This window comes from Centrocercus urophasianus, unplaced genomic scaffold, assembly GCF_019232065.1.
Source record: "Centrocercus urophasianus isolate 14NV4802_14NV808 unplaced genomic scaffold, USGS_Curo_1.0 seq_23, whole genome shotgun sequence".
NCBI classification, from domain to species: domain Eukaryota; kingdom Metazoa; phylum Chordata; class Aves; order Galliformes; family Phasianidae; genus Centrocercus; species Centrocercus urophasianus.
The window spans coordinates 12111718-12136914 of record NW_024884789.1 but is presented as its reverse complement, the minus strand read 5'-3'; the positions used below and the strand labels follow the sequence as shown (position 1 = coordinate 12136914).

Below are 25197 nucleotides of genomic sequence, written 5' to 3'. Positions count from 1 at the left end.
CATAACAAAGCTTAAACTGAAAAGCTGCTCACATGTTAAAAGTCCTGTTAAGAAAACAAGCAATTATAAAATACGGGACACTTTGGTATTGATTTTAGTGTTACACATTTTGTATTTGTTTTTAAATTTAGATTTTTTAACCCAGATCAGCAAGAGCAAGAGATAAAATTCATGAAGTGCTTGTCAGTGTTTTTTCCCTTGGGTTATATAGATATTTCTCAGCCACGTTGTTAGCGGAAAAGATAATTTGAAGAATTTTTCATTGCTTGATTTTAAATTTTTAGCACTTTGGAGTGTGTTCCCAAGTCTTAAAGCTGGTACCATTATAGAACTTGGCTAATTGAAACTAAAAGTAAAAAGTAAAAAGTCAAGTTTATGTAGAGAAGATTCAAAATAATCCTTCAGCTGGACTTATTTAGCTTTGAATTTTGTAACAGCTTCACAAGTGCGCAGTAAGAACACCTTTTCTCCTCTACAGCCATAAATCAAGAGTTAAAGGTCACCTTAGATTAAAGATGACTTACTTACCTAAAAGCAATGGATCTGAAGAAGAAACCACAGAACAGGCCGAGGAATTGGAGGTGGGAAAATATATTTTTTTTTGCTGAGAAACCTAGCAAACATTGGTCTTCAGCTATTGGGGGAAGTAACCAAATATTTTTAGAAACAAGCAGTTAGATCTGATTGCTTATGTCTTGCTGTACAGCTGTGAGTCAGTGTAAAATAGTTTTTCTATCTGAAGGAGCGTATTGTTGTTCTTTTCCATAAAAGGGAAAATGTACATTAGACTTCACTTTTGTTCTTTTACTGCATTGCCATATTTCCATATATCTTTTTGTTATTACATCTCAAGAAGTTTGAGAGTAAAGTGATTCATGCAGAAGTCTGTCCTCTCATTTCTTAAGAAATACAACAAAACCGAGAGCCAATCTTAGTGGTTTAAGATATAGTAGAGCTGTACCTTAAAAATGGGGTGATTTAATAATTTGGGATACTTTTTCACTTTGATAATGCAAATTAAAAGTAGTTAATATTGTGTCTCTTAGCCTGGGTGGATTTTACTGGACCAACCGGATGCTTCTAGCCAGCCACAACAGCAGCAGCAGGAATCTCCTCCACTGCCTTCAGGTTGGGAAGAAAGACAAGACATCCTTGGCAGGACCTATTATGTCAATCATGAATTCAGAAGAACACAGTGGAAAAGACCAACTGCTCAGTATGTCTTTTGGCCGGAAGATTTGAGCCTTACATTAGTTTTCAGTTTTCTCTAGTTGCACTGAAGGCAGGAAGAACTGGAAAATCCACACCTTGAGAGTTAGATCTGAGACCTTTCCACATCTGAACATTCAAGCCCATATGTTTTGGTCATTGGCTAGTGGTCCATTTAACTACAAAACATCCTTTCGACTCTCTGGAAGCTGATGTTCAAGTTGAAACTGCTTGTAGTTGTAAGAGATGATACAGAAAAGCTGCAGAGATTATTTTTCAGCTCTAAGACTGGTTCTTCCTTCCCAGCAGTGACTATATTTATCTTGGTGTTTTGTTGTTTCTTTTTCTATTTTAGACTACAAATTTTGTCCCTTAGCATATGAATTTGAAAAATAATACTTGAAATGCTATCTGATTATTTTATTTTACTGATGCTTCCCATTCAAAACAATTCACATTAATTGTATAGCTCACAACTGCTTCACTTTCTCCATCCAAAACAGCTGTAAAGTGTACTTTTTGCTGTTGAAAAGTAAAACATTAATATGGATGATTTTTTTTTTCAATAGGGACAATGTAGCTGTAGCAGATATTGGTAACATACAGTTGGAGGCCCAGCATGCGTTCACTCATCGGCGGCAGATATCAGAAGATACAGAAAATCTAGACAGCAGAGATTCTCCTGAGGTAAAACCATATGTAAATATTTCTGGAACACACGTAGGCTTTCACCTCTAGTCAAGAAGCTTACTTTAAGTATTTAGAACTTAAAACTACTGATTTTAAAATATTTTTTCTTTCTTTCTTTTTAAAGAGCTGGGAAATTATAACTGAAGATGAGGCAACATTGTATAGCAATGAGAACCCTCAAATACCTCTGCCACAGAACAGTTGTGATATACAGACTCATCTTGCAGAAGAGCTGAATACCAGACTTAACACCTCTGGAAGTTCAGCTACTGGCCAGTCAGCAGCCTACACTGTAAGTTACATTTTCTCATTGTTAAAACTGTATTAATAAACTCTTTGTATCAACTGTTTTATTTTTTATTTTATCTCAAATGTTGAGAATTTAAGAGTAATTTTACTATGCAAGCAAACATTTTATTATTTCCTGCTTTACTTATCTAGAACAGGAATTTCTGCCTGAGTCTGAGGATTGTGTTAACTATTTTTTAGAATCTAAATCTACCTTTTATTCCAGAGTCATACTGATCTGAATACTGCTGAAAAGTGCAGATTAAGAAAGCTGTAATCATCCTAAATGTTTATTTCTAGGGAAATAGTTCCATACTGGTAACTTCTTCTGTTAGGACAAGCTTAAAGATAACTCATTTTTCATTGCAAATATTGGGATAAGGTTCTATGATTTTGGCTGAGTAAACTTGATGACTACATAGCAATAAAAAAAGAGACTTCACTCATACAGTTCTGAAATCTTGCACCAGTGATGAAATTTGTCTAGCTTCCTGCAAGTCTGTTCAGCTGACTAGCCCAGCAGAAAACTGTCTGCTTTTTCTCCTCAATGCTGTTTTTTGCTGTTTTAGCAAGTTAAAAGAGCACCCTAAGTTGTCTGAAAAATGCTACACTAGCAAGGGAAAAACAGCAGGAGTACACAGCAATGAGTGAGTCTTTTTGGTGGCAGCAAGCAATTAAATGAGCTTAGCTGTCTTGTGAAACCTGACCTTCACAAATAGCCTTGTAAACTGATATGTATAAATATATGACTTGAGAAATCCGCTATCCATTGAGGAAGGCCTGCAAAGGTGACCCAGACCATATGATGCATAAGATGTCAGTATTTAAATGAAATTAACAACTTTTGTGGTGCTGAAGTTGCCATTCCAAATGTGACTTAAAGGTGAATTGCTTGTGTTTTTATAACATTTTACAAAGTCATCTGAAGTGTTTCTGGGAATAGTGAAGTGTGAGAGCCACAAGACTTACATATTCAGCATCCTATGGGTACCAAGAAAACCATTATTTCTGTTTGCTTGGTGGGTAAAGGAGAAAACAGATGTTCATGTTGTTTGTAACAGCCAGCTAGAACGACAGTCTTGTATCCCTTCACCACCACCAATCAAAAAAACCCAAACAAACAATAAAACAAAACAAAATCAATTGCTTTCTCTGAAATATTCTAAGAGGGTGCATGGGTATATAGAGAACAAGTAATCTTGAAACTTCTGGAGGAGGATGAAATACAGTTGCATAATTGTAGGGGATGAGATATAAGAAGTAGCTCTAGGCAGAAATATGGGTGCTTATACAAACTATAGTAATTGAACCACCTCTTTTGGAAGCTATTATCTCAATTTTTCATGTCTTCTTTAAACTCTCTGAAAACTTGTGTTGACTCTGATGCCTCATAGGCTGTAGTCCTCTGACAAAATAGTGATGAGTTCTGTATTGTAAATTCAAAATTGTAATGTAACTGGTTGCAAGTAACTGATGTTTAAAATGCCCAAATACCTATTGTTAGGGTTTTCAAAGCTTTTTCAAGTCTCTTATTAATTTTCTTTGAAGTTACAGTAGATGCTGTGAACAATGTTACAGCATTGAAACATAAGTTTACAAAATTTTTTTTAAAAGGTCATTTCAAAACATGACATTTTCAAGATGAAAACTGTAACAGTTTAAAATGTAATAATCATAGTTTACAGTTTGCTGTTGTCCTTAAAGCTGCAATAATTGCTGATATGCCATTCTTCTCTGCTACTTCAAGAACCATTCCAGCAGAAGAGGTAGTCTGCAAACATACAGAGTTGAAGAGCAGCCTGCACATCCAGTGGTATGTCACCATCCAAAAACATTAGTTCAAGACACTTGTACTGATCAGAGGCTTGTGTAGCACAGAAGTTGGAGGATGTAGAGCATTTTATTTTATAACTATGTATAATGGGCAGCTCTCCTGATAATGTTGCAGTTATGAGAGTCTAGCAAGACTGAAGTTCAGTTGTAAAGAACTTCCATCTTCTGACTTTGTGTTCTCAGGTTAACATTACTTAATGCATGGATAAAGCTTACAGAGGGAAATGATTCTCCCATGAAATACTATTCCTGAAATCATTTGCTTTTATAATAAAGGCTATACCACTGTCCTTATGTTACATTTTCATGGTGATGCTGCAAAATTGTGAGTTCCTATCCAGAAGTATTAGGCTGGATCAGCCAAGTCTAAAGCAGATATATAAATTAGTCTTTTTAATCCTTTTGGAGGAGAAGCTTGAATTAGAAGTAAATAAATAAAATAATTCTGTCACTTGATACTTCAGTAAGGATTTAAATACTACTTTTCTAATTTTCCAGTCCATGGAAAATCATAGATCTTGTTAATTAATATTTTTTTAATTTGGCAGGGGAAAGCCTTTTCATGGTCAGTTTCGTAGTTTTCTTAACTGTTTTTTCTTCTGTTATCATTTAGTTACTGCCTACTTCATCTGGATTACCGCCAGGCTGGGAAGAAAGACAAGATGAAAAAGGGAGGTCATATTACATAGATCACAATTCCAGAACTACTACTTGGATAAAACCAGTTGTACAGGTACCTTCTGTATTCTAAGTATTGTTTTCATTCATATAACCCTTTAAACACCTCACATAATAGGAGTTAAGTTTAGAGATCTCTTTGAAATAAAACATGTGAGAGGCATAACCTGATAACAAATACAAAAATCTGAGGGAGTGCAACTGGAGTTAGTAACAGCAGTATTTATGGTAAGTCAGTCTGTGATTAATGTATCAGGAAAGCCTTTTGGAATGTGATAGCTGTTGGGGAAGCCTGAAAAACATCTTTCAACTTTGGTAGCCTAATCTGTGATTGTTAGTCATGTTGTTGATAAACAAACCTGTCTACTGTTTGGCATTTGCTTTATGAAACTGCTTTCATGAATCAAGAAATATTAGTACTTTAATATTAAGATAAAATACATTGTTCTACAGACATTCCTTATTAGTGTTATTTTTGTTCTGTTTTTTTGTCTGTAGATTGCTATGGAAGCAGGTCAGTTGCCAACTGCACAAAATACTTCTATAGCAAGACAGCCACAAGCAACATCACAAGATTCATCACAACAGTGTTCTAATCAGCAGCCTGAAGTGGAGCAAGGATTTCTCCCTAAAGGCTGGGAAGTTCGGCATGCACCTAATGGGAGACCGTTCTTTATTGACCACAACACCAAAACTACAACATGGGTAATGATAGCTGCTTTCATGGACTGAAGTTCTAGTTTATCTCAAGTCAAGGCTTTCCTGCTTTCAGCAAACTTGCATAGATTTCTTCAGCCTCAACATTCCATTACTAGCATCTTTATTTCCTAAAAACAAAACAAACAAACAAGGAAAAACCTAACGACTCTCTCACCTCACGCAAGAAGGGAAATATGGCTACAGATGTGAATGTGATTTATTGTCAGTAGGGAAAGTATTGCTGTGCATTTATTTGAGCAAGATAGCTGCGTCACATCTGTTATGGAACATACATGATTTAAAAAAAACCAAAAAACTGAGTAACTTAAAATATCTTTGCTGAGAAGAATCTCATGAATTTTACAAACTGTATTATCACTTGGAAGTTTAACTTAGAAGGAAAATACTGTGTATGGGAACCAGTTTTGCAAGTGTAGAGCATCTCCTAAATAATGTTGCTGTTAAAACAGTAGAACTGTAATAGCTTATAGGCACTGTTAACAGAGGTCAGTTTTGTAATCTTCCAACAAGAAATCCGTTACCTTGAGTCTTTCACATCGTACAGTGCACAACGCAAATTGCTGTGAATTCCTGGAGCAGGCCAGGTGTAGCCACAGTATGGATGAGAGTGTAAAGCTGATTCTGCTGAGTGGTACTGCTTATCACCAGCCTCTCCTAATAGATGGACTTAACTGTTTGAAGGGTAGGTCAGTATTACTGCTAGGTGAAAGGGAAATGTAGAGAATATATGAAATGATTCCATATGAATTTTAATTTCTTCAGAATCGTGGAAAGGGATCATTTAACACAAATATATTTTCTCCATTTCTCCCTGCAAAAAAACAAAACAAAACAAATAAAACCGGGTGTTCCAGAAACTATGTGGAAAGATTTACTCAATTATACCAATACTGATTTAAGTGAAGGATTGGTGTGTGTGGTGTGTGTGTGTATGCACGTAGAAAATTTAAATAAATTAGATTAATACATGATGATTATAAAGGACTGAATGACTGATGATCCTCAAGGAGCTGCCTAGCTGTAGAATATGCAACAATTATCTTGTTGGTACCAGGCATGCTTTTTATGTGCTCAGTAACAAAGAGGAAAAGAAAATTAAAGCAAAGCAAAACGAAACAAACCCTCAAAACAGTTTTAACATGCTGATTGTTTTGTTCTCAAAGGAAGATCCGAGACTGAAAATTCCTGCTCATCTGAGGAGAAAGACTTCCCTAGATCCAGTAGATCTAGGGCCATTACCAGTAAGTATATAATATTACTTGTTTTTCAGGTATAACAATTTAACTGCCACTATCTAAATTTGTACATGGAAAAAAATGCAGCCTGCTGCTTTAGAAAACACAGTTTTTCAAATAACAGCAACAACAAACTAAATTTTGAATTCCAGAGTTAAGAGTAGGTGGGAGGAGCAGGCAGCAATCCCTACAACTGCTGATGACCTTGTGTTCTATGCAAAGTGTGATTATAAATTAAGTATCTCCTTCTTACAGCCAGGGTGGGAAGAGAGAACACACACAGACGGAAGAATATTCTTCATAAACCACAGTATGTACAATGTAATATTCTCACACCACTCATCATTTCATTACTGTTGTCTAAGTTAAGGGAAATAATTATGAAATACCTTGCAGATACCAAGAAAACACAATGGGAGGATCCTCGACTGCAGAACGTGGCGATAACTGGACCAGTAAGCTTTTTCTTATAGCTTTATATGTCATTCAGGAGTGTGATTGACAGAATCCAAACAAGCTCTCATCATTTACTAGGTCTACAAGATGAAATTTTGAAGATATTTGAAGACATACTTATTTCTTTAAAGGCTTATTAGATTTTCTCTGGAAGTGGTCTTTAAATACCAGAAATAAAAATCAGTTCAAAAAGAAAATGTCTATAAAGGGAATGAAATTCATTTCTAAGTGAAAAATAATGATCTGGCCTTGATACTTCATCTGAAGTGCAAAATTACCAGGACTAATTGCAAAGATGGGACACATTATAATTATAGAGTGGGTTTTAGTGTTCAGCTGATATCTGTGTTTATTAATAGCCCACATATGTAAACAACCTTCTCTGTCCATGGAAAATAGAGGTGTTTGTAGCCAGGTTTCTCATGATGGAGCATGGAAAGACTAAACACTGTGTAAGTCATCAAAGACATTTTCATCACGTTGATGTTGACCAGTCAGTGATTTTAGTCAGTTACATCAGTTAATAGTAAAGTGTGGGATAAATTCTGTGTGGGGTAAATTCTGATCAGTACAAATGTTTTGAACAAAGCAGTAATTTTCAGATTTTTTGTGCTATCCATATACTCATAAATTGAAAATATTGTTGATACTTAGTAAAAAAAAAAAAAAAAAGTTCTTGTTTTCTCAGAACTTCAACGTATATGTTTCACAAATATAGACTAGTTTCTTACATTACTTGTTAGAATACCTAGAACACGTTTTCAGTGGTTGGTTTTGGGTTTTGTTTGTTTGTTTTTCCAAAGGCTGTGCCTTACTCCAGGGACTACAAGCGGAAGTATGAGTTCTTCAGAAAGAAACTGAAGAAACAGGTTAGTAATCAGCAGCAAGCCAGCACAAGGTTAAGAAATGCATGCCCCTAAACAAAGAAAGCATGGGTTAAAGGGAAGAGAATTTGTATTTCCTGACCTGCTTAGAGAATGTAGAAGGGCTGTCTGATCATACATACATTTGTGAAGCAGCAGCTTGATTAACTTGATTACAATTGCCATTGGATCTAACAGTAGGGTTTGTGACTTTAAGCCATGAAACTGAAAGCAGTCTAATTAGAAAGCAGAAATTTTAAAAGGTTAAATACTCAACATTGAGGTAGGCTGTAAACAGGAAAGATTGAAAATCACTGTCATAGCATGGAATAGTTTTTGGAAATCAGAATGTGGAAAGGGGAGTTCTCAAAAAAAGATTTTAAACTGCTCAGGTAGAAATCTGATCAGGCTAGATGACTGTAACAAATTGTTATAGCCTTAAAATGTTAAGCTTATAAATCTGATTTGCAAACTGTAGTTTGAGCTGGCATTGACTGCTGTATTTATAACACTTAGCATCTGGTTATTCATATAAGAAAACATCTGTGGGCAGCTGCCACCAAATTTCGTGTCCTTGGGGATGTTTTGTGTAGTGGTTGAGTTTTAGTCGACACCTTTACTTCACCTTCACCTTGCAAATTTATCTCTAGCCTTTCTAAAACCTGTGCACTTTGAGCTGATGTGTACATCTTACATAATTGCATGCACATCTTATTTTCATAGTCAGCAAGCTTACCGTTTGTTCTAATGTCATTATCTCTGCCTGAGAAATGATACACTGCTCATGTATCCAGTATAACCAGAGCAATTTTAAAAAACGCAGATTTTAAAGCATACTTTAGCATTGCCTTTTAAATGTTGACAGCTATGCAAATGATAATTAGGGTAGTGGATTGATTTAAATTGAGATTGAATTGTTGTAGACCTTTTTTAATCATTAAATTTGGTTTTAGATTCTATAATTGCTTGAACGTTTTTTCTGTAAAAGTGATTTGCAACTAAGAATACTGTGTTTTATTTTAAAATGCTTCTTAGCTGTCTGAAATGATGAAATAGACCTGTATATTTCAGATGCTATGTAAATTTGATATCTATACTGTACATTATTTTACAGTTTGGGAAATGATAGATAATGCACTCACCCCAATTATTTTTTGTTTTCAGCTTGGATCAAGCTGTTGTTGGATGGAGATATATATACATATGCCTATATATATAGGCTTTACATTTAAAGACAGTTACCTTTATTTGTCTTTCAGTTAAGCATATGTTATTATTAATAAGAATTTATCTTAACGTGATTTTCTTGGGATTCTACATCAGTAGAGCTTTATCTGAAGCTTTCCATGCTGATTGAATTTTGTGTAAATAGAACCTCTTGTCAGTCATTTGTTTCCACGTTATTTAACACAAGGATTTGTTTTTGTCTGTTTACAGACACTGATATTTGTTCCATTAATCTGTTTTCCTCTTCATTGTCATTTTTTAGAGTGATATTCCAAACAGATTTGAAATGAAAATTCATCGCACAACAATCCTTGAAGATTCTTACAGAAGAATTATAGCTGTGAAGAGAGCAGATTTCCTTAAAGCAAGACTTTGGATTGAGTTTGATGGTGAAAAAGGTTTAGACTATGGAGGAGTGGCCAGGGAATGGTTCTTCCTTCTCTCTAAGGAGATGTTTAATCCTTACTATGGATTGTTCGAATATTCAGCTACGTAAGTAATACAGTTCCAGAAGATTTTTGAGTGCTAGGGAAGGCAGATCCACTGTATCTCTCCTGCATACTTTAAAAATGGAATTAGTTTAATTTCTCTTTTCTTTTTCCTCCTTCCTTCTTTCTCCTCCCTTCTAAACAACTTCAGAGGGTTTAATTGATAATAACTGAAATATCCTGTGTATACTAGTTTTGCAGAAGAGTACTGAGGAAAGAAAATCTGCCTTCTTGTTGTTTTCAGCAGTAGGCCTTTTCATCTTTGCTTGCACAGACATACATCTGTGGCTATCTACTACCTTCAGAACAAAGAGGCAGTATTTAAGAGATAATGCTGACAAAGTAACTCGAACTACTTTAATAGGAGTTAAGCACTTCTATGTGGTGTATCTGTAGCTTACAATGATAATTTGTGGTGTTATTTCTGCTAAGCTAATAGAATCTTCTGTTGAGTATTTTTAATTTTGGATTAGTAATTTACTAATCCAAATACAACTTTTCTTTAACTTCATGAAAAGTAATACCTGATTTAATCAGTGATGTCTTTCAGATCTATGAATGCTGAACTGTTCCAATTTTTAAAAAATTGTGTTTTTGTTTCTTTCCTTCTGCTCCCCTCCACTTTAGAGATAATTATACTCTGCAGATCAACCCAAACTCTGGACTGTGCAATGAAGATCATCTCTCTTATTTCAAGTTTATAGGTCGAGTAGCTGGAATGGCTGTTTACCATGGCAAACTTTTGGATGGTTGGTATTTACTTCATACAATACTTGGATTGATATCGTGCATATTTTGAATGTTGTTACCTACTGTTCAATATGTTTGTTCTTCTTTCAAGCATTTTTCATCCGTCCTTTCTACAAGATGATGCTCCAAAAGCCAATAACACTTCATGATATGGAGTCTGTGGTATGTAATCTACTTTATCTGTATATTAGGATTTCATGTTAAATTTTTCATATTTGGAATTAATGACATTGTGAAGATTAAAAATACATAATTCAGGGAATTTTTAGGATACGTATTCTGTGAGATGAAGTTGTACAGGAATTGAAACTTTCAATGACAGACAGACTCCAGCCTCAATTAGTTGACAAAAAACTTGACTAAATTCAATATTTCTGAAAATATTTCAGGCAGAAAGTTACTTAGAAATAAATATAAGCATTAACAGCTTAGAAATCTCCATGTCAACCTGTTTCTTATGTTTGTGTGTATTTTGATTGTTAAAAACACATTACCTGTATTTCCAGAGACTGAAAACTGTAGTTAATAATAAAGCATAGTATTTTTAGAGAAAAAACAATCTTTTGTAAATTCAGTTAGTTTTCCTGGTAATGGGGGTATTACCCAGAGTGGTTTGGGCAGAGTGATTTTTGTTCAGTCTCTAATTCATTACTTTTTCTACTGTCTCATGAGAACTCTGAATATAGTTACTATGTGCTTCTGAGAAATAGAATAGTTTTTGTGTTGTCCTTTTTTTTTTAAATACTGTGTATCTTAATTTTCACATCCTAAGTTTCTGAAGTCTTGTCTGATGATAAAGGGAAAATAAAATCAGAGATGAGAGACTGAGTCTAAACATGACTTCTGAACATGCTGTGATGTCCTATTGCAGTGTTGATACATGTGATTGATGTCCTGAGAATGCTGACTCTTCAGTTTCAGAAGTCTTTGTAGTTCTGTACAGTTGTAGAGCCTGTGTACCCAGTACAGATTGTTTGAGACTGTGGAATTCACTGAACTGTAACAGAGCCGTTTTTAGCTGGAAATGTGACAACTTTATTGTGTATTCACTATTCTGAAATTGCAGGTTGTAACCTTCTAAGATCTATATGGCACGCTTCTAATGAGCAAAGGACTTTGCCCACTTTCAAGAGCTTTCATTTTGGTTTATGCTGACAATACTTCATGCTTATGATTGTTGGGTACTTATGTATAGAAAAGCTTAATGATTGTGTTGTGAAGAGAGATTTCCTTTTTGTCTGTGCCCATTACAAGAGGCCGCTGCTCATAAACATACCATTCCATATCTAACCTGCATTGTAGCTTTTTGTAAGGGAGAAAAGGATTTATTTACTCCATTCTTTGTACCCGATGCTTACAGTAACTGTGCTTTTAAGGAACGCAATTTAATAATAAACTATTTATTTAGTAACAAACAAGTTCATTTCTCACTGACACCATTCCCCTTGCACTTAAATTAGAGCAGCCTTTTTGTGAGTTACTAGCTTATGCATCCTGTTTGAAGGGGTTTTTATGTGGTCATTTTGCTTTAACAAGCTTTACTGTAGCAGGGATGTGTCTGTCAAAGCTTTAGAACTGAAGATGGGAGTTCAGATATGATGCCTTGAGGGAAACAGATATCCAGGTACCAGCTAGGCATTACATTAGTTTCTGAATCTGATGTTGGCAAACCATTCATTCCAATGTGATGTTTTCACACCAGATTAATTAGACTGGCACAGTTCTTTTAAAACTAAATGTGCCACCTAGCACTGAAAGGTTAGCTATCGTTGTCCTGGACAGCTGTGATGTTTTAAAGAGGAGTTTCTCCTGTAGAAAGAGAACAGATGTCACCTATCTGGAAAGAGAGTGTTATGTTCCAGTATTCTCATGTCCCTGTGAGAATGCTGATGACAGTAAATGAAAAAAAAAACAGGAGAAAATCTGATCTATAGTTCCTGCTTGGAGAATATATCGCAAATGGAAATAAAAACTTAAATATAGTTAATTACTTTTAATTAAGTGTGTGTATATATGTATTTAAAACCACATTCTCCCATGTTATAATTTTTTTTTTTAAGCTCTACACTTTTCTGCTAAGGCTTCATTGCTATGTACTTTCCAACGTATCTGCTTTTCAAGGTCTTTGAAACATAAATCTTCTGCCTTCAATATAGAGTGAAGCATTTGTTGTTGGCTTTGATGGGCAAGTACAATGAAATCACTACTGCACTCAGTCTGCAAAAGACTAGGAGTTGTTTTACTTAGTTGTATTTGTTTAAGAAACATTGTTTTTTGCAGTGTCTACTTAAGTAAGTCTCTCATATTCATTCATTGAACTTGCAATTCTCTCTTTTAGGATAGTGAATATTACAATTCTCTGAGATGGATTCTTGAAAATGATCCAGCGGAACTGGACCTCAGATTTATAGTTGATGAAGAACTTTTTGGACAGGTTAGTATGCATATGTAAATTAGAGTAGGCAAAACATAAAACAAAACATTTGGCCTTTGAGAATAGTTGCTTAATACCATCTGTATGGTATTAAGAAAACAAACAAAAAAAATCCATCGTTCAGTCATGTTGCTTTGTTTATTCAACTTAATTCCTTTAGCTGGCACATGCTCATGCTGTCCTTTGTTAGTCAGGATGTGATGTGATAAAGGACTTGGAAATGAGCACAGCCATAGAAATAATATCTTATACTTTTTTCTTAACACTCACATTGAAATGTGGCTGTTGCTGTAAATGCAGCTAAGACTAAAATATTGATGGTCCCATTACTTGATCGAGGGGAAACTGATTTTTGTCTGATTTGCTGGGAAAGATGCCCTTGTAGGGAAATGGTTGGAATCGTAAATTTCTCTCAGAGGTAATAATAGAGTTTTCTGTTTTGTTTTTCTTGAAGCTGTTCAAGACAACTATGGAATAAACCACTTTGGTTTAGTATAGAAAGTTGTCCAAGATAGGTCACATAGAAATACCAAAGGTTTTTTAAATTACAGGTGCCAGGAAGATCTAAATAGGCTAAATAGCCTTTGATATCTTGTGTAACTAAATTGATTCCACTTAAGAGTCTGAAATACTACATCTGTAATAAATAGAAAATTTGACATTTGTCTACTGAGGTTCTGATCAGTTACTGATATAAAAAAATTATTAATATATGAGTAGATTCACATATTTACAGGAGATCACTGCTGAAATTGTTCTGTAAGTGTTTTTCGTGGATATTTGCAAATGAAACTTGTTCACTGAACATGCAGTTACTGAAGCCAATACTACTGAAAGCCTGTATGCAAATTTAAGGCACTTATTGTAGCCAAATAATAAAAAATTGAGATTGACATACTGTCATCTGGCATCTCTAAATAATGCATTAGAAAAAATATTTATTCTATGACCTCTGGAACTTGTACTATTTATCATAATTTTCAAATTCTACATTCTTCAAGATTTAGCTGAATTACCTAATATTAACACATGAATTGTTGTGCATATCTTACGTAAAATCTGTTCTGTGTACCTCATTTAGACCCATCAACATGAACTAAAAAGTGGTGGATCGGAAATTGTTGTCACCAACAAGAACAAGAGAGACTACATTCAGTAAGTAGTGGTCACTGTGCAGGGTATCTCTGTGGATAGCCTCTCTAAGAATCAAGCCTATGTGTTGGCTGTATTAACAAAAGAAAGTTGTTACTGTGTATAAATTGTTTTTAATTTGAATATTCACTTTTTTCCACAGTCTTGTAATTCAGTGGAGATTTGTGAGCAGAGTACAGAAACAAATGGCAGCGTTTAAAGAGGTATAATTTTAAAAACAAAAGATTTGCACAGTTTGTTGCATCCGATCTTAAGACGGGTTTTTTTAGAATGTGACATCCTAAAGACCTGTGGTAGTACTGTTACAAGGATAAAAAAGGCAGTGGCACTTTCCAATGGCAGCTTTGAATTTTCTGTCCTAAATAGTTTTGGTAAATTTTTACTGAGGTGGTGAATTCGTACTGGAAAATTTGCATATTTCTCAATCCTTGCTGACAGCTTTAACTGTAATGCAAATTATTTAATGAATTCTGCATGATGAAAATGGAATCAGACTAAAATAATTAAATGAAACTAGCTAGTTTATCCTTATTTGTGTAAGTGATATTTACATATCTGATGATCAGAGTTGATAAATCAGTACAGCTGGTAAAGAAATGTGAAATAAAGGTCCTGTAACCAGATGGTGAATGACTGAATTTCAAACACCTGTATGTGATATGTTACTTAAGTTCTGTTTTCTATAACACATAAATATCATTCTATGCAAACAAAAATGCATAAATAATATTAACTTGATTTTTAAAACCTTCTGTCATTTTTTTTAGGGCTTTTTTGAACTAATACCTCAGGATCTGATTAAAATTTTTGATGAAAATGAGCTGGAGGTAAGCATACCGTTGAAAAGAAAACAAATTATAATGAAACTTAATGTTACAGACTTAAACTTTGCTTTTTTTTTTTTTTCATTTATGTAGTTACTGATGTGTGGACTGGGAGATGTGGATGTAGCTGATTGGAAACTACATACAAAATACAAAAATGGCTACAGTGTAAATCATCAAGTAATACAGTGGTTTTGGAAGGTATTGCAAGATTTTTTAATTTTTTTTTTTTCTTAAACCTGTTCAGAAGATGCACCCTTTCAGCTGTGTTAGGTCAGCATGTAGTTGATTCATCAGTAGTTGGGTAAATATTTGTATACTGAAAATTCTGAGACAGTAAGAAAACTGAATGATATGCATGGTAGGAATGTAACAGACTGCTGAGAACTTGCCTTAAAAAAAAAAAAAAAAAAAAAACTGGTTAAATATTATTGTGTAGCTTTCTGTGGCATAGTTGCACTGAAGAGGTTAAAATCTTCCATTTAATAAAATAGTGGAATTTGGCTGCTAGTTGATAACATTAGGAAACTTAAAGGACAGTAGGGGTGGAAAGTATGTTGCATAAATCTACTAGCTTAAAACCTTAATTAAAAACCTTTCACTAAGTCTTTAATCATAATCATTATCACACACAGGCAGTCTTAATGATGGACTCTGAAAAGAGAATAAGATTACTACAATTTGTTACTGGCACGTCACGTGTACCTATGAATGGATTTGCTGAGCTTTATGGTGAGTACCGAAGATTGTGTTCACAATTGACTGAGAACATGATTCAGCTATTTTAATGATGCTTGACTTTAAACATACCTATTTTTCCTAATTTGTTTTAAAATGAGTTCTGAAGAGCTACAAAGGTCTCTCACACGTTGATGAGCTTCAAGAAAATTCTGCTACAGAAGATACTATTACAAAGACACACTGGCATGAGCAGTTAACTTCAGATTCTCATGAGTTCTGTAACTGCTTTTATCTGCCCCCAAGCCACACCTACACAGATAGAATTGTTTGTAAGGATATACTCTGAAGTGGACCACTGAAATGATGTGAGTTAAGCATGAGCCAAGAGAGAAATAGCAAACCCACAGTAGGGAGACTGAAGCAAGCAGATGGCAGTGGGAAGCAGACTGCAGTGCTGAAATGAGTTGGCCTGCTGTGGAAAGTCTGTGGGCAAGCAGATAGGACAGCCCACAAAGGGTAGGGGTGCTTGTGAGAAATCTGTTTTCAGCTGCCATCAGCTATTGAGTTTCCTACTAAACTAATTCGTTAAGGCTGAATTGCAAAGGCAAGTGACAGAACAGTCTAACTTGTGTATTTAAATAAATATTTCCTTCTTTGTAAACAAGACAGTGATTTGTATATAGAACAATAGGACTATGAAAAATGCTAACCACTGTGTGTCCTGGTTTTCCCTTCTCTTTCTTTTCTCTTTTTTTCTCTTCTTTTTTTCTCTTCTTTCCACTCCTTCACTGAAGGAGTTGTGTGTACCAGTGAGAAGGATGGTGTGTGCAGCAGAGCTGAGCCAGGTGTCTGCTCTCACACCTGATCCATGGGCACTGCTTTGGAACTGCAGCACATGGAACTTGATAGGAATTCTGTTGCCTCTGGAAGTGTTTTTAGACAAATAATAAAACAAAATCCTGTAAGGAATGATGGAAAGAAACTGTTGAATCTCTTAACCCCTTTCTGCTCAGGGATTTATATCCTTGGGCAGCCTCTGGCCAAGTCGCAGTTTCACTATCTCTGTTTAATCTTAATGAAAAATTCAGTGAGCACAGTGCTTTGGCTCTTTCTTTTACAGTCGTTTCTTCTTTACTGTGGTCAGCATGCCACTCTCGTTAAATCCCAGCAATGGGCCCAGTCACGCTCGTACCTGCTTGTCTTTGAAGGGTGCTTGCAGTGCCCCACGCCCGGGCTGCTTTCGTTCTTGCGGCTCGCTTCCTGGCAGCACATCTCCCTCTTGTGGCCACGCCGGGAATTTCTGCTCGTTAAAAAAGTACGGTGTGAATCCACCGAAGTTTGAGAACAAAGGCTCAAAACAGATGAGATTTCTTCTACTTCTTGTCTTCTCCCTACCTCTGCCTTGTAAGCCTCCAGCTCAGTAGTTGAGTGGCTAAAATACAGGCTTATTCACACCTGGTTGTGAAAAGGGAGTTTTATCTTTGTATTGCATGGTAGAAAGCATTGTCAATTGTAGAGCTACTTCTCTGCTTCATCCTTCTTCCAGGCATTCTTTCTAGTTGCCTTCTCTAACCAGCCTTGCATGCTGAACAAACATGGAGCTGGAGGTAGTCCCACAGCTACTGCTATATCAGTTTTCCTGATGATATTTTATGTGCTCAGTGTCTGCTGTCATCTGCCAAATTCATTCAGTGTATATATACAGAGTGTAGTTACTGTGCATTGGTTGGTATTTCCTGTCTTTCTGTGTATGTGAGCAGTTGTGGGAGGATTTTCTCCACTTGTTTTGTTTTAATATATACATAATCATATATATATTATCATATATCATTTATTGTGTATTTTGTTGCTTTGTTTTTTTATGTATCTTGGCTATCTTCTTCCACATCCATTTCTACAACTTTGAGTTCATTAATCTTATTTGTTATTGGTGCACTATGCATTTTAATACATGTTATAGTATCATCCTTTCTTTTTAATGTGACTATGCATATACCTTTTTTTCATGCCTCCATAAAACCACAGATGAAATATTTTTTATTGACAAGTGTAACTTGTATAACAAAAAACAACAAACAAAAAAAGCCATTTTAGAGGAGTCATAGTCACCTTCTCTTTTTTTCATATTGAGTTTTAAAACCAAAATAATTTCATAGGTACTGTGTAGAGTACGTTAAGCTGTATACCTTTAGATGTATTCATGGATCAGCATATTAGCATTACTGCTACTCATCTGAAACGTGTTTTGCCTTTTCCAGTTTAGAGGCAGAGAGCAACTCCATCTTGGGAGCTTCCTATCTGTATTGATGGTCTCCCTGTAGAAGTGAGAGGGCACCAGCCATTACAGGTCATCTCCTGTTCTGTGACAAAATAGTGATTCTGAACTACGCTCTTTTTGCAGACAAATGCTTTCAACAGCTTAAGTAAATGGTTATGAAGGGCTCTTCCCATCCACAATGGGACGACTTCATTAGATTTAAAAAAAACTTTCAGATATGTCACATGTAAAAGAGTTGCTGAAGACTCAGGTGTAGTTGGAGCTGCAGTTGCTAACCAACAGTTTTCTCAGGTGCATGTGTTCATTTCATGAGGTCGCTGAGTTTGTGGAATTACACATATGGCTGCTGTATTTCAAAAAGTGTTCAGTTGCTCTACTCTGCTGTAGCCTAGGTAAAGGTACACATTGAATAATTTCTGCTGGGTTTTGTAACTGGGCACATTGTGATAAATACGTCTAAATTTTCACACAAAAAACACATGTAGCATAAAACTGTCTTCCATGTGAAGTGTTCAATGCCAATTGCTATGCATACGTGTTTAGGTTTTAAATTTCTGACTCGAAGGTGTGAAAGTCTCTTGAAATTAAGATGTACCAAGAAATGCTTCAAGTAGACTCAAATTATTGACCGTTATTGCATGTACTGTATTTGATTCGTGCAGAAGTCAGAATTGGCTGACTAAAGAACAATGTATGTCATAATTTGTAATGATAATGAGAAGAATCATATGTTCAGGTAAGAACTGAAATACTCTTCCTTACAGGTTCAAATGGACCACAGTTGTTTACAGTTGAACAGTGGGGTACCCCTGAAAAATTGCCAAGAGCTCATACCTGGTGAGTATTTAATTTAGGTAAACTATATCCTTGAGCTAATGATGAAATGCTTAAGAATTTTCATCTGTTTTTCAGCTTCAATCGCTTGGATTTGCCCCCGTATGATTCATTTGAAGATTTATGGGATAAACTTCTTCTAGCGATTGAAAATACTCAGGGCTTTGATGGGGTGGATTAAACCACAGACATAAATTGTAACGGTCCAGTGCTGCAACTTCATTTCAAGGGTTTACAGATTTGAACTTTCCAGGGACTACCATTTTACTTTGTCACATGAGTATTCAATCTTCAGAGTATCACTTGTAAAATAAGTATTAAAAATTCACTAACGTTTGAAAACGTATTTTGCCATTTCCACAGTTTTGTATACTTTGATAGTTACTACGAAATATACATTGGATGGGCCAATGCCAAGTAAGTCAACAGCTAAAATGTTTTTAAGCAGTTGCTTGTTCTTACAGTATTTGACAGACTGTCCTGCAGTAAACTACTGAAGTAAAACTGTGAAGAAATCTTTGCAGAGGATGTAAATTTGAATTGCTGCTTTGAGAGAAACGACTAAAATTGTTAGTGAGTTAAAAATATGTACTTCATGTAATGCAATATCATCTGTGCTGCTTCAGGCTATTTGCTACAGACCTGCCCAAAGCACCTTATAATTCAGCATAATTGGTAAGACATTGCAGAACATCTGTTGGTGTTATCAGCTATCAGTTTGCAGAACGTTGACTTGCTTACAGTTTTTTTTATTCTATTATTTCTATTTCTAACTTGCTTTTGTTAAGACAATGTAACAAAATCGGGACTTTCTATAAGGCACAAGCAGCATAATTCTGAATAGTAATGAGAAATTGTATCTTTTCTTGTCAGAATTTGTATAATGTTGTTGGTTTATTGAGTGTTCACTTTTTTTGATAAATTTGTAGTTCAACAATGGATAATGTTTTCAATTCAGCAATTTGCAACAAATTAATCTTAAAGCAAAATTTGTATGACTATCACAGAGTATTGGTTACTGGTAGTTAGAGGCCTTTATTATCCATTCTTGCAGTATTGCACTACGTAACAATAAAGAACATGTTTACAGGGTTTTCTGGGCCAAGTTCAGCAGTCTGATGTGTGCAAACTTCTCAGAAACGTATGGGAGTTTTGCACATATAACCAGGGGCAGAATTTGGTTCTTTAATATGTTTACAGGTTATGCTAATTTCTATAGCTGCATTTTTATATTTTTTCTCCACTGTTAGTCTAGAAACCAAATTTGTTAATACAGTATAACCAAAGTCATAACCAACAATGTGCAATTTATTGTAGATCGACCTGTCATATAAATATTAGTTTGATTTCTTTTGTAAATGTGGGTATTATTTTGTATGAATATTAATGCTTTTTGTTTGTTTTTTTGAGCAAGTGCTGGTTAAAAAGATTAGTCAGCTTGATGATAAAAGAAAAAGAATTGATTGATATACCCAGCTTGCTGTAATTTGAACTTTTTATTACCAACATGATCAGAGGAAATGACGGCATCTAGCTTTGGCTAGCAAGTTTCTCTTTAGTCAGTCTTCAGAAATATGCAAGAAGGTATTGTAGCACATCTCTCTATGAAGATATGTAAATTGTGTAACTTGTAATGGGTCTTAAGGGATATTTAAAATCCCGGTTTGTTTTATTCTTTGACTAGGTTGCTAGGGCTGAGGATACTACATGTAAATAAAGGTAATTTATACAGATTTCCCAAATCTATAAGCAGTTTTGTAAAACACGAATGATATATCAGTAAATCTGTATAGATTTGAATGTAGCAGTATTTGTTGCATACTTTAAAGTATAAAATAAGAATCCTGAAAGCAGTAAATAAAAGTTTATTCTGATAAGTTGTGACTCAGTTATTCGAAGTGCAAGTTGGTAATCTTGAAATAGTAACAATTCATTGCATTTAGTACTGTTAAGTACACTGTGAACAATAGTTCCACCATAATACATTACTGAATATATATGTAGCTGCTTACGTGCAGAAATACTGTTTGCCAGACATGCTGCCTTTAAAAAAAATGCTTTCTTAAAAGAGAAATTTTGGATAACTGCAAACCTTCATTGTATTGTCAGCCCAGAAACATTACACAGCAGAGAGGCAAAGGCCCCACAGAAACTCCAGCTGACTGTCAAGCTCAGTTCAACCTGTGGGAGAAGCCTTCTCAGCTGGTCACAGGCATACAGCTGACAGACATCAGTTGGTGAGTGCAGCAGTGGAAAGAAAAGAGCCCTGAAATTCTGCTCCCAGACAGCATGGGATGTCTAGCAGTGGTGGGGATGTACTACAGGGCTTGGTCCTCAATGCCAGCTCTGGGAAACACCCTGATGCATGGGAGGGGGCTTGTGAGGAAGGATGCTGCTGCTAGAGAGTGTCTGGTACCTCTTCTAGGAGCTGAGGGCTCGTTAGCCTTACCTTCAGGAGCTGTGCTACAGGCATGGCACTGTGTTGCGCAGTTCAGGAGCCGGTGGACAAGGGAGCAGACTTGGAGCATCATGAAAGATGAACACCGGAACATAACCAGGATTTTTGTGGCAACCTTGTGGAGGCAAGTGATCATATCATGGAGTGATGGTAAGAAGGGAAAGCTAAGGACCATAGATGGGCAGCTGCTGAATATAGATTCCCAGTGTGGACAAAACTTGTGACCTCAGGCAGCAGAAGATGCTCTTCTTCACTAGCCTTAGGTATGAAATTTCAGAATTGTTTTGATGCTGTTGGAGACAAAGAAAGGGACAAGGTACAGTCGGGAAGGGCTCAGAGCTAGTTTAAAGCCAGAGCTTTAAGCTAGTTTGTTGAGGGATGGCAGTAACAAACCAGCGTAGAGTGTGAGAACACGGGTCATTGGTGCTAATACTGGGGCATGCCGACAGGAGGTGGCCCTTATGGAAGCTGCCAAAGGTTGAAGAGGATCCACCTCAAGAGCCTGAATGCAGTTCACAGCCAGAAAAAGACTAGGAGGAGCAAGAACTCCTGTGTGCAGACACAAAATACAATGAAGGTGTGATGGGATGGTACATGTGGCTGCAGCTGCTTGGATGCAGGGAGCCCTTTGGAAGGGGGTTAGCAGGCTGATTCGGAGCCTTGTGATGTAGGATGTAAGAGACACCAAGTATCCTGCTGTGGAGTTGGATTAGGTTACCCATTTCTCATGAAGAAGTAGGTAGAGTTGTCTTAAAAGCATCTCAAGGAACTCCAAAGTTGCAAACCATGGTTATTACAGGAGACTAAGTTCCCTGATCAATGCCAGAAAGCCACCACAAGGGATCTTGGAGGTTTCAGAAAGTAATGAGAAACAACTGAACCAGTGCTGGACTGGCTAACAAGGTTGGTACTCCTGGATCTGCTGCATGTCACTTTTAACTTGTGTTTTCCCTCTTCCCTGCTCCCAGAAATGTCCCAGACTGGGAGGAAGGGGTTAACTCCAAAGAGCCTACTGAGATGGTTTAGCAAAGTATTTCACTAGAAACACTGTTACTAGTGTGGTTCTGTGGGCCAATTGCTGACCCCTTTCATAGTTCCGCAGATCACACTTCCTAAACACTGGAGGATGAAGTTCACCTCTGTAACAATTTCATTACTTTTGACACCCAGCAGTGCCAGGTGACAGTACATCAGAAAAAAATTCCCGGGTAGGTATGAGATAAATGTACTGATCAGTACAGAGCATAGATTTGAACAATATGCCAACTGTAGAGTGCAGGCTGGACCAGAAAGCAAGAGAGAGGGCGGCCATGACAGAAGTAGTTTCACTTTGTTTGAAACACTGAACTGAAAACTAATAGATGTTTTTAGTATTTGTTTTCTCTGCTGCTCCAAGACTGAGAGCAGTAAGCGTAAGAGTTCATTGCCATTGATCATGGCCTCTGCAAGCAATTATTTATTCAAACTGATGTTAATAGAACCTGAAAAATACAAGAATCTGGCCTGCATGTCACCTCTTCACTACTGATGAGGCTGTGGCCCCTGGCTGGTGCCTTCCTTGGCAGTTGCTATCTCATCTGTTTGGCTTTGGTTTTCAGCAATGCAAAGAGCCCGAGGATTTTCTGGGTTACCGTGGGGCTTGGAACTCTGCTGAAAGCCGAGCGGTGCTGCGCGGGGTCACGAGATGGCGCCTCCGCTTCCAGGCTGCGCAGGAACGCGGCTGCAACATGACTGCTGTCCTTAGCTCACTTCAGCTAGTCTAAATCAGGTAAAGTATGTTTGAGCTGGTTCTAATGCAAAGTCTGCTTAGAGGCTTCCTTAAATTGTCAGCCTGTGTCAATAATTTTAGTATTTTGGTCCTTCTCTAAAATTGGCTTTCTGTACAATTTCCCATTTACTCTAAGGACTGTCACGTGTAAATGCTTTGTGGTGGTGTGTTACAGAAATGAGACATTAGCTATGAATAAGAAACATCCAATAGCAACTTAAAACTTGGACAGGGACCTGTGTCTTTTTTTCCCCTCAAAATTAACTTTTTCAGGCTGGGTTTTAGTCGTCTCAAATCGTTCCTTTTTCATAAAGTGATATAGCTGATTCCTTAGCATTCTTCCTCTGTTGTGAGGCACAGCTGTGGGTTATTAGGGGGCTAAACAGTAATTTCTTTTATGTGCAGCTGAGGCATCACTAGTGCTGCTTGAAGGAGACATGACATAAAGGATTTTAAATACTATCAGTAAGTCATGCCTGTAATATAGTAAACTTTTTTCCTAAAGATAGGTTTGAGTCCAATAATTTTCCCTCCTTGTCCTCTTGTTTTTATTTTTATTTTTATTTTTTTTCCCCTCTCTAACATCACTGTTTCATGCACAAACGTACTTTGCAAACTACCTACTGCTTTGGTGTTTGATTTTTCTGCAAATCCTTAGTTTTGGTGCTGGTTCAGTAGTTGACTGTATTCACAAAAATCAGTGCATTTCCCATTGAAATCCACAGACTCCCTGGCATACCTTCAAAATGAAACATGACCTGGATCGGCACAATTTCCTTTTTCCTTTTGTTCTTTTTTTCAGTGTGACTTAAACGTTACTTAGCCAATACATGATACTCTTACCAAGTCCCCAGAGTGGAAATTACATCATTACAATGAGAACATACTAAAACACGTATGAAATATTTAGAAGTGAAGATGTCGCTTTTAAGTACTGTTTTCATTTACTCATTCCTTGTGTGGTTAAAAAGTAGCTTAGATTGTTGAAACAGAAGACTCACCTCTTTTGTCTGTCATTGGTTAGAATGTCTGTTTATTTGTGTTTTCCTTTCTGTTTCTTGTTAATTACTTTGTTGTGGCGCTTGGATTCCTCACATAGATCATAAATCATTATCGAATTATCTTCTTTTATGCGATTCTGTTGGGAGGGGCAGTTTATTTTCGTATCTCTCCTTTTTAATGAACCGTTTGTTTAAAGGAACCAGCACTCCGTTCTTACGATGTGAACCGAGAGCAGCTCACGTATTATCTGCAGTAAGACCACCGCCAGCAACAAAAACGTCTGTACCTTCAAAAGGCAAACACCTACCGTCTTTGTTGTTGCAAACGAAGATTAAGCATTTATCTAGCTGCTGCATTGCTCTTCGTGGCTCACAAAATCAGCATGTGAGAAGCAAGCCTAGCTTTGGTACTCTTACACGGAGTCATTTTTCTTTGAAGTAGAGACTTAACTGCTTTTTCTGTGTGAAACGTGTATCATTAGCACGCTAATCAGAATACAAACAGCTCGCAAAGGGGATAATGAGGGAGAACTTGTATGTAATACTTGTTTTACATCCACGTGACTCTGTAGAAAAATGTTTTGTTTCGCTGAGCTGTCCTTAATTTGAGGTTTCTTGCTTAATGAGACTTCAAACAAATTCTGCATTGTGGGTTTCAGGTTTTCATCCCAGAGAGGCTTGGGATTTCGGGGGGGGGGGGAGGGGGGAGGAAGGGGGAAGGGGCGGATGGCTTGAAAAACCTGAACAAACATTAAGTGAGCACGCCTCTTGAGGAAAGACAGATAAGGCAGCTTTCCTGCATGTGGCAGTGTAGAACTTCCAGCTGAAATATACCGCAGACTGAAAACATGCATTGCAATTTGTGTTTCTTAAGCCCTTTTGAGTGGATGTTAAATCTAATGAAAAACGTGTTCCTAATTGTCTGATATCTTTTCTGATATTTTCTACAAGTTGCAATATTTCTGACTTGGATTTTCTTTTGAGGGCTGTGAAGTACGACCTTTTGGAGGCTGCGAACACACATGTCCTGCTACACACTGCTGTTGGGAGCATGTGAAATGCTAAAGGTTTAAATCAAATTGCCCTGAGGAATGGTTACTGACCTTTTGAATGCAAAGCTGTCAAAACCTTCAGCTAGACATCGGCTAGAGAAGAACACTTACGGCAGATCAATGCAAATTAGCAAACAATGTGGTGCTGACTTTTGGTAATTCCTAGTTAGTAAGAAACAGCTCCCGTGCTCCAGCAGCTGCTGGAAACAAACCCAATGTGCTTGTGTTGCCATGAATAACGTGTAATAAGGTGGTTTTGTTGTTGGTTGGTTTTTCTT

The 25197-nt window shown here is 36.5% G+C and overlaps 1 protein-coding gene across 5 annotated transcripts in view; it reads left to right on the top strand.

Moving 5' to 3' along the window:
* Positions 1-20517, top strand: part of NEDD4 (NEDD4 E3 ubiquitin protein ligase) — a 49853-nt gene extending 29336 nt beyond the window's left edge. For all 5 annotated transcript variants that reach the window (XM_042824172.1, XM_042824168.1, XM_042824169.1 and 2 more), the window contains 22 exons: positions 479-581; positions 1047-1216; positions 1779-1896; positions 2024-2191; positions 3935-4000; positions 4634-4753; positions 5197-5403; positions 6582-6659; positions 6909-6963; positions 7050-7108; positions 7913-7978; positions 9462-9691; positions 10315-10436; positions 10529-10599; positions 12776-12871; positions 13953-14026; positions 14166-14226; positions 14791-14850; positions 14941-15048; positions 15483-15579; positions 18571-18643; positions 18719-20517. In XM_042824172.1, the coding sequence (XP_042680106.1) occupies positions 479-581; positions 1047-1216; positions 1779-1896; positions 2024-2191; positions 3935-4000; positions 4634-4753; positions 5197-5403; positions 6582-6659; positions 6909-6963; positions 7050-7108; positions 7913-7978; positions 9462-9691; positions 10315-10436; positions 10529-10599; positions 12776-12871; positions 13953-14026; positions 14166-14226; positions 14791-14850; positions 14941-15048; positions 15483-15579; positions 18571-18643; positions 18719-18821 (2305 nt within the window). In that variant the 3' untranslated portion in view covers positions 18822-20517. The remainder of the gene's footprint in view (positions 1-478; positions 582-1046; positions 1217-1778; positions 1897-2023; positions 2192-3934; positions 4001-4633; positions 4754-5196; positions 5404-6581; positions 6660-6908; positions 6964-7049; positions 7109-7912; positions 7979-9461; positions 9692-10314; positions 10437-10528; positions 10600-12775; positions 12872-13952; positions 14027-14165; positions 14227-14790; positions 14851-14940; positions 15049-15482; positions 15580-18570; positions 18644-18718) is intronic.
* The last annotated feature ends 4680 nt before the right edge of the window (positions 20518-25197 follow it).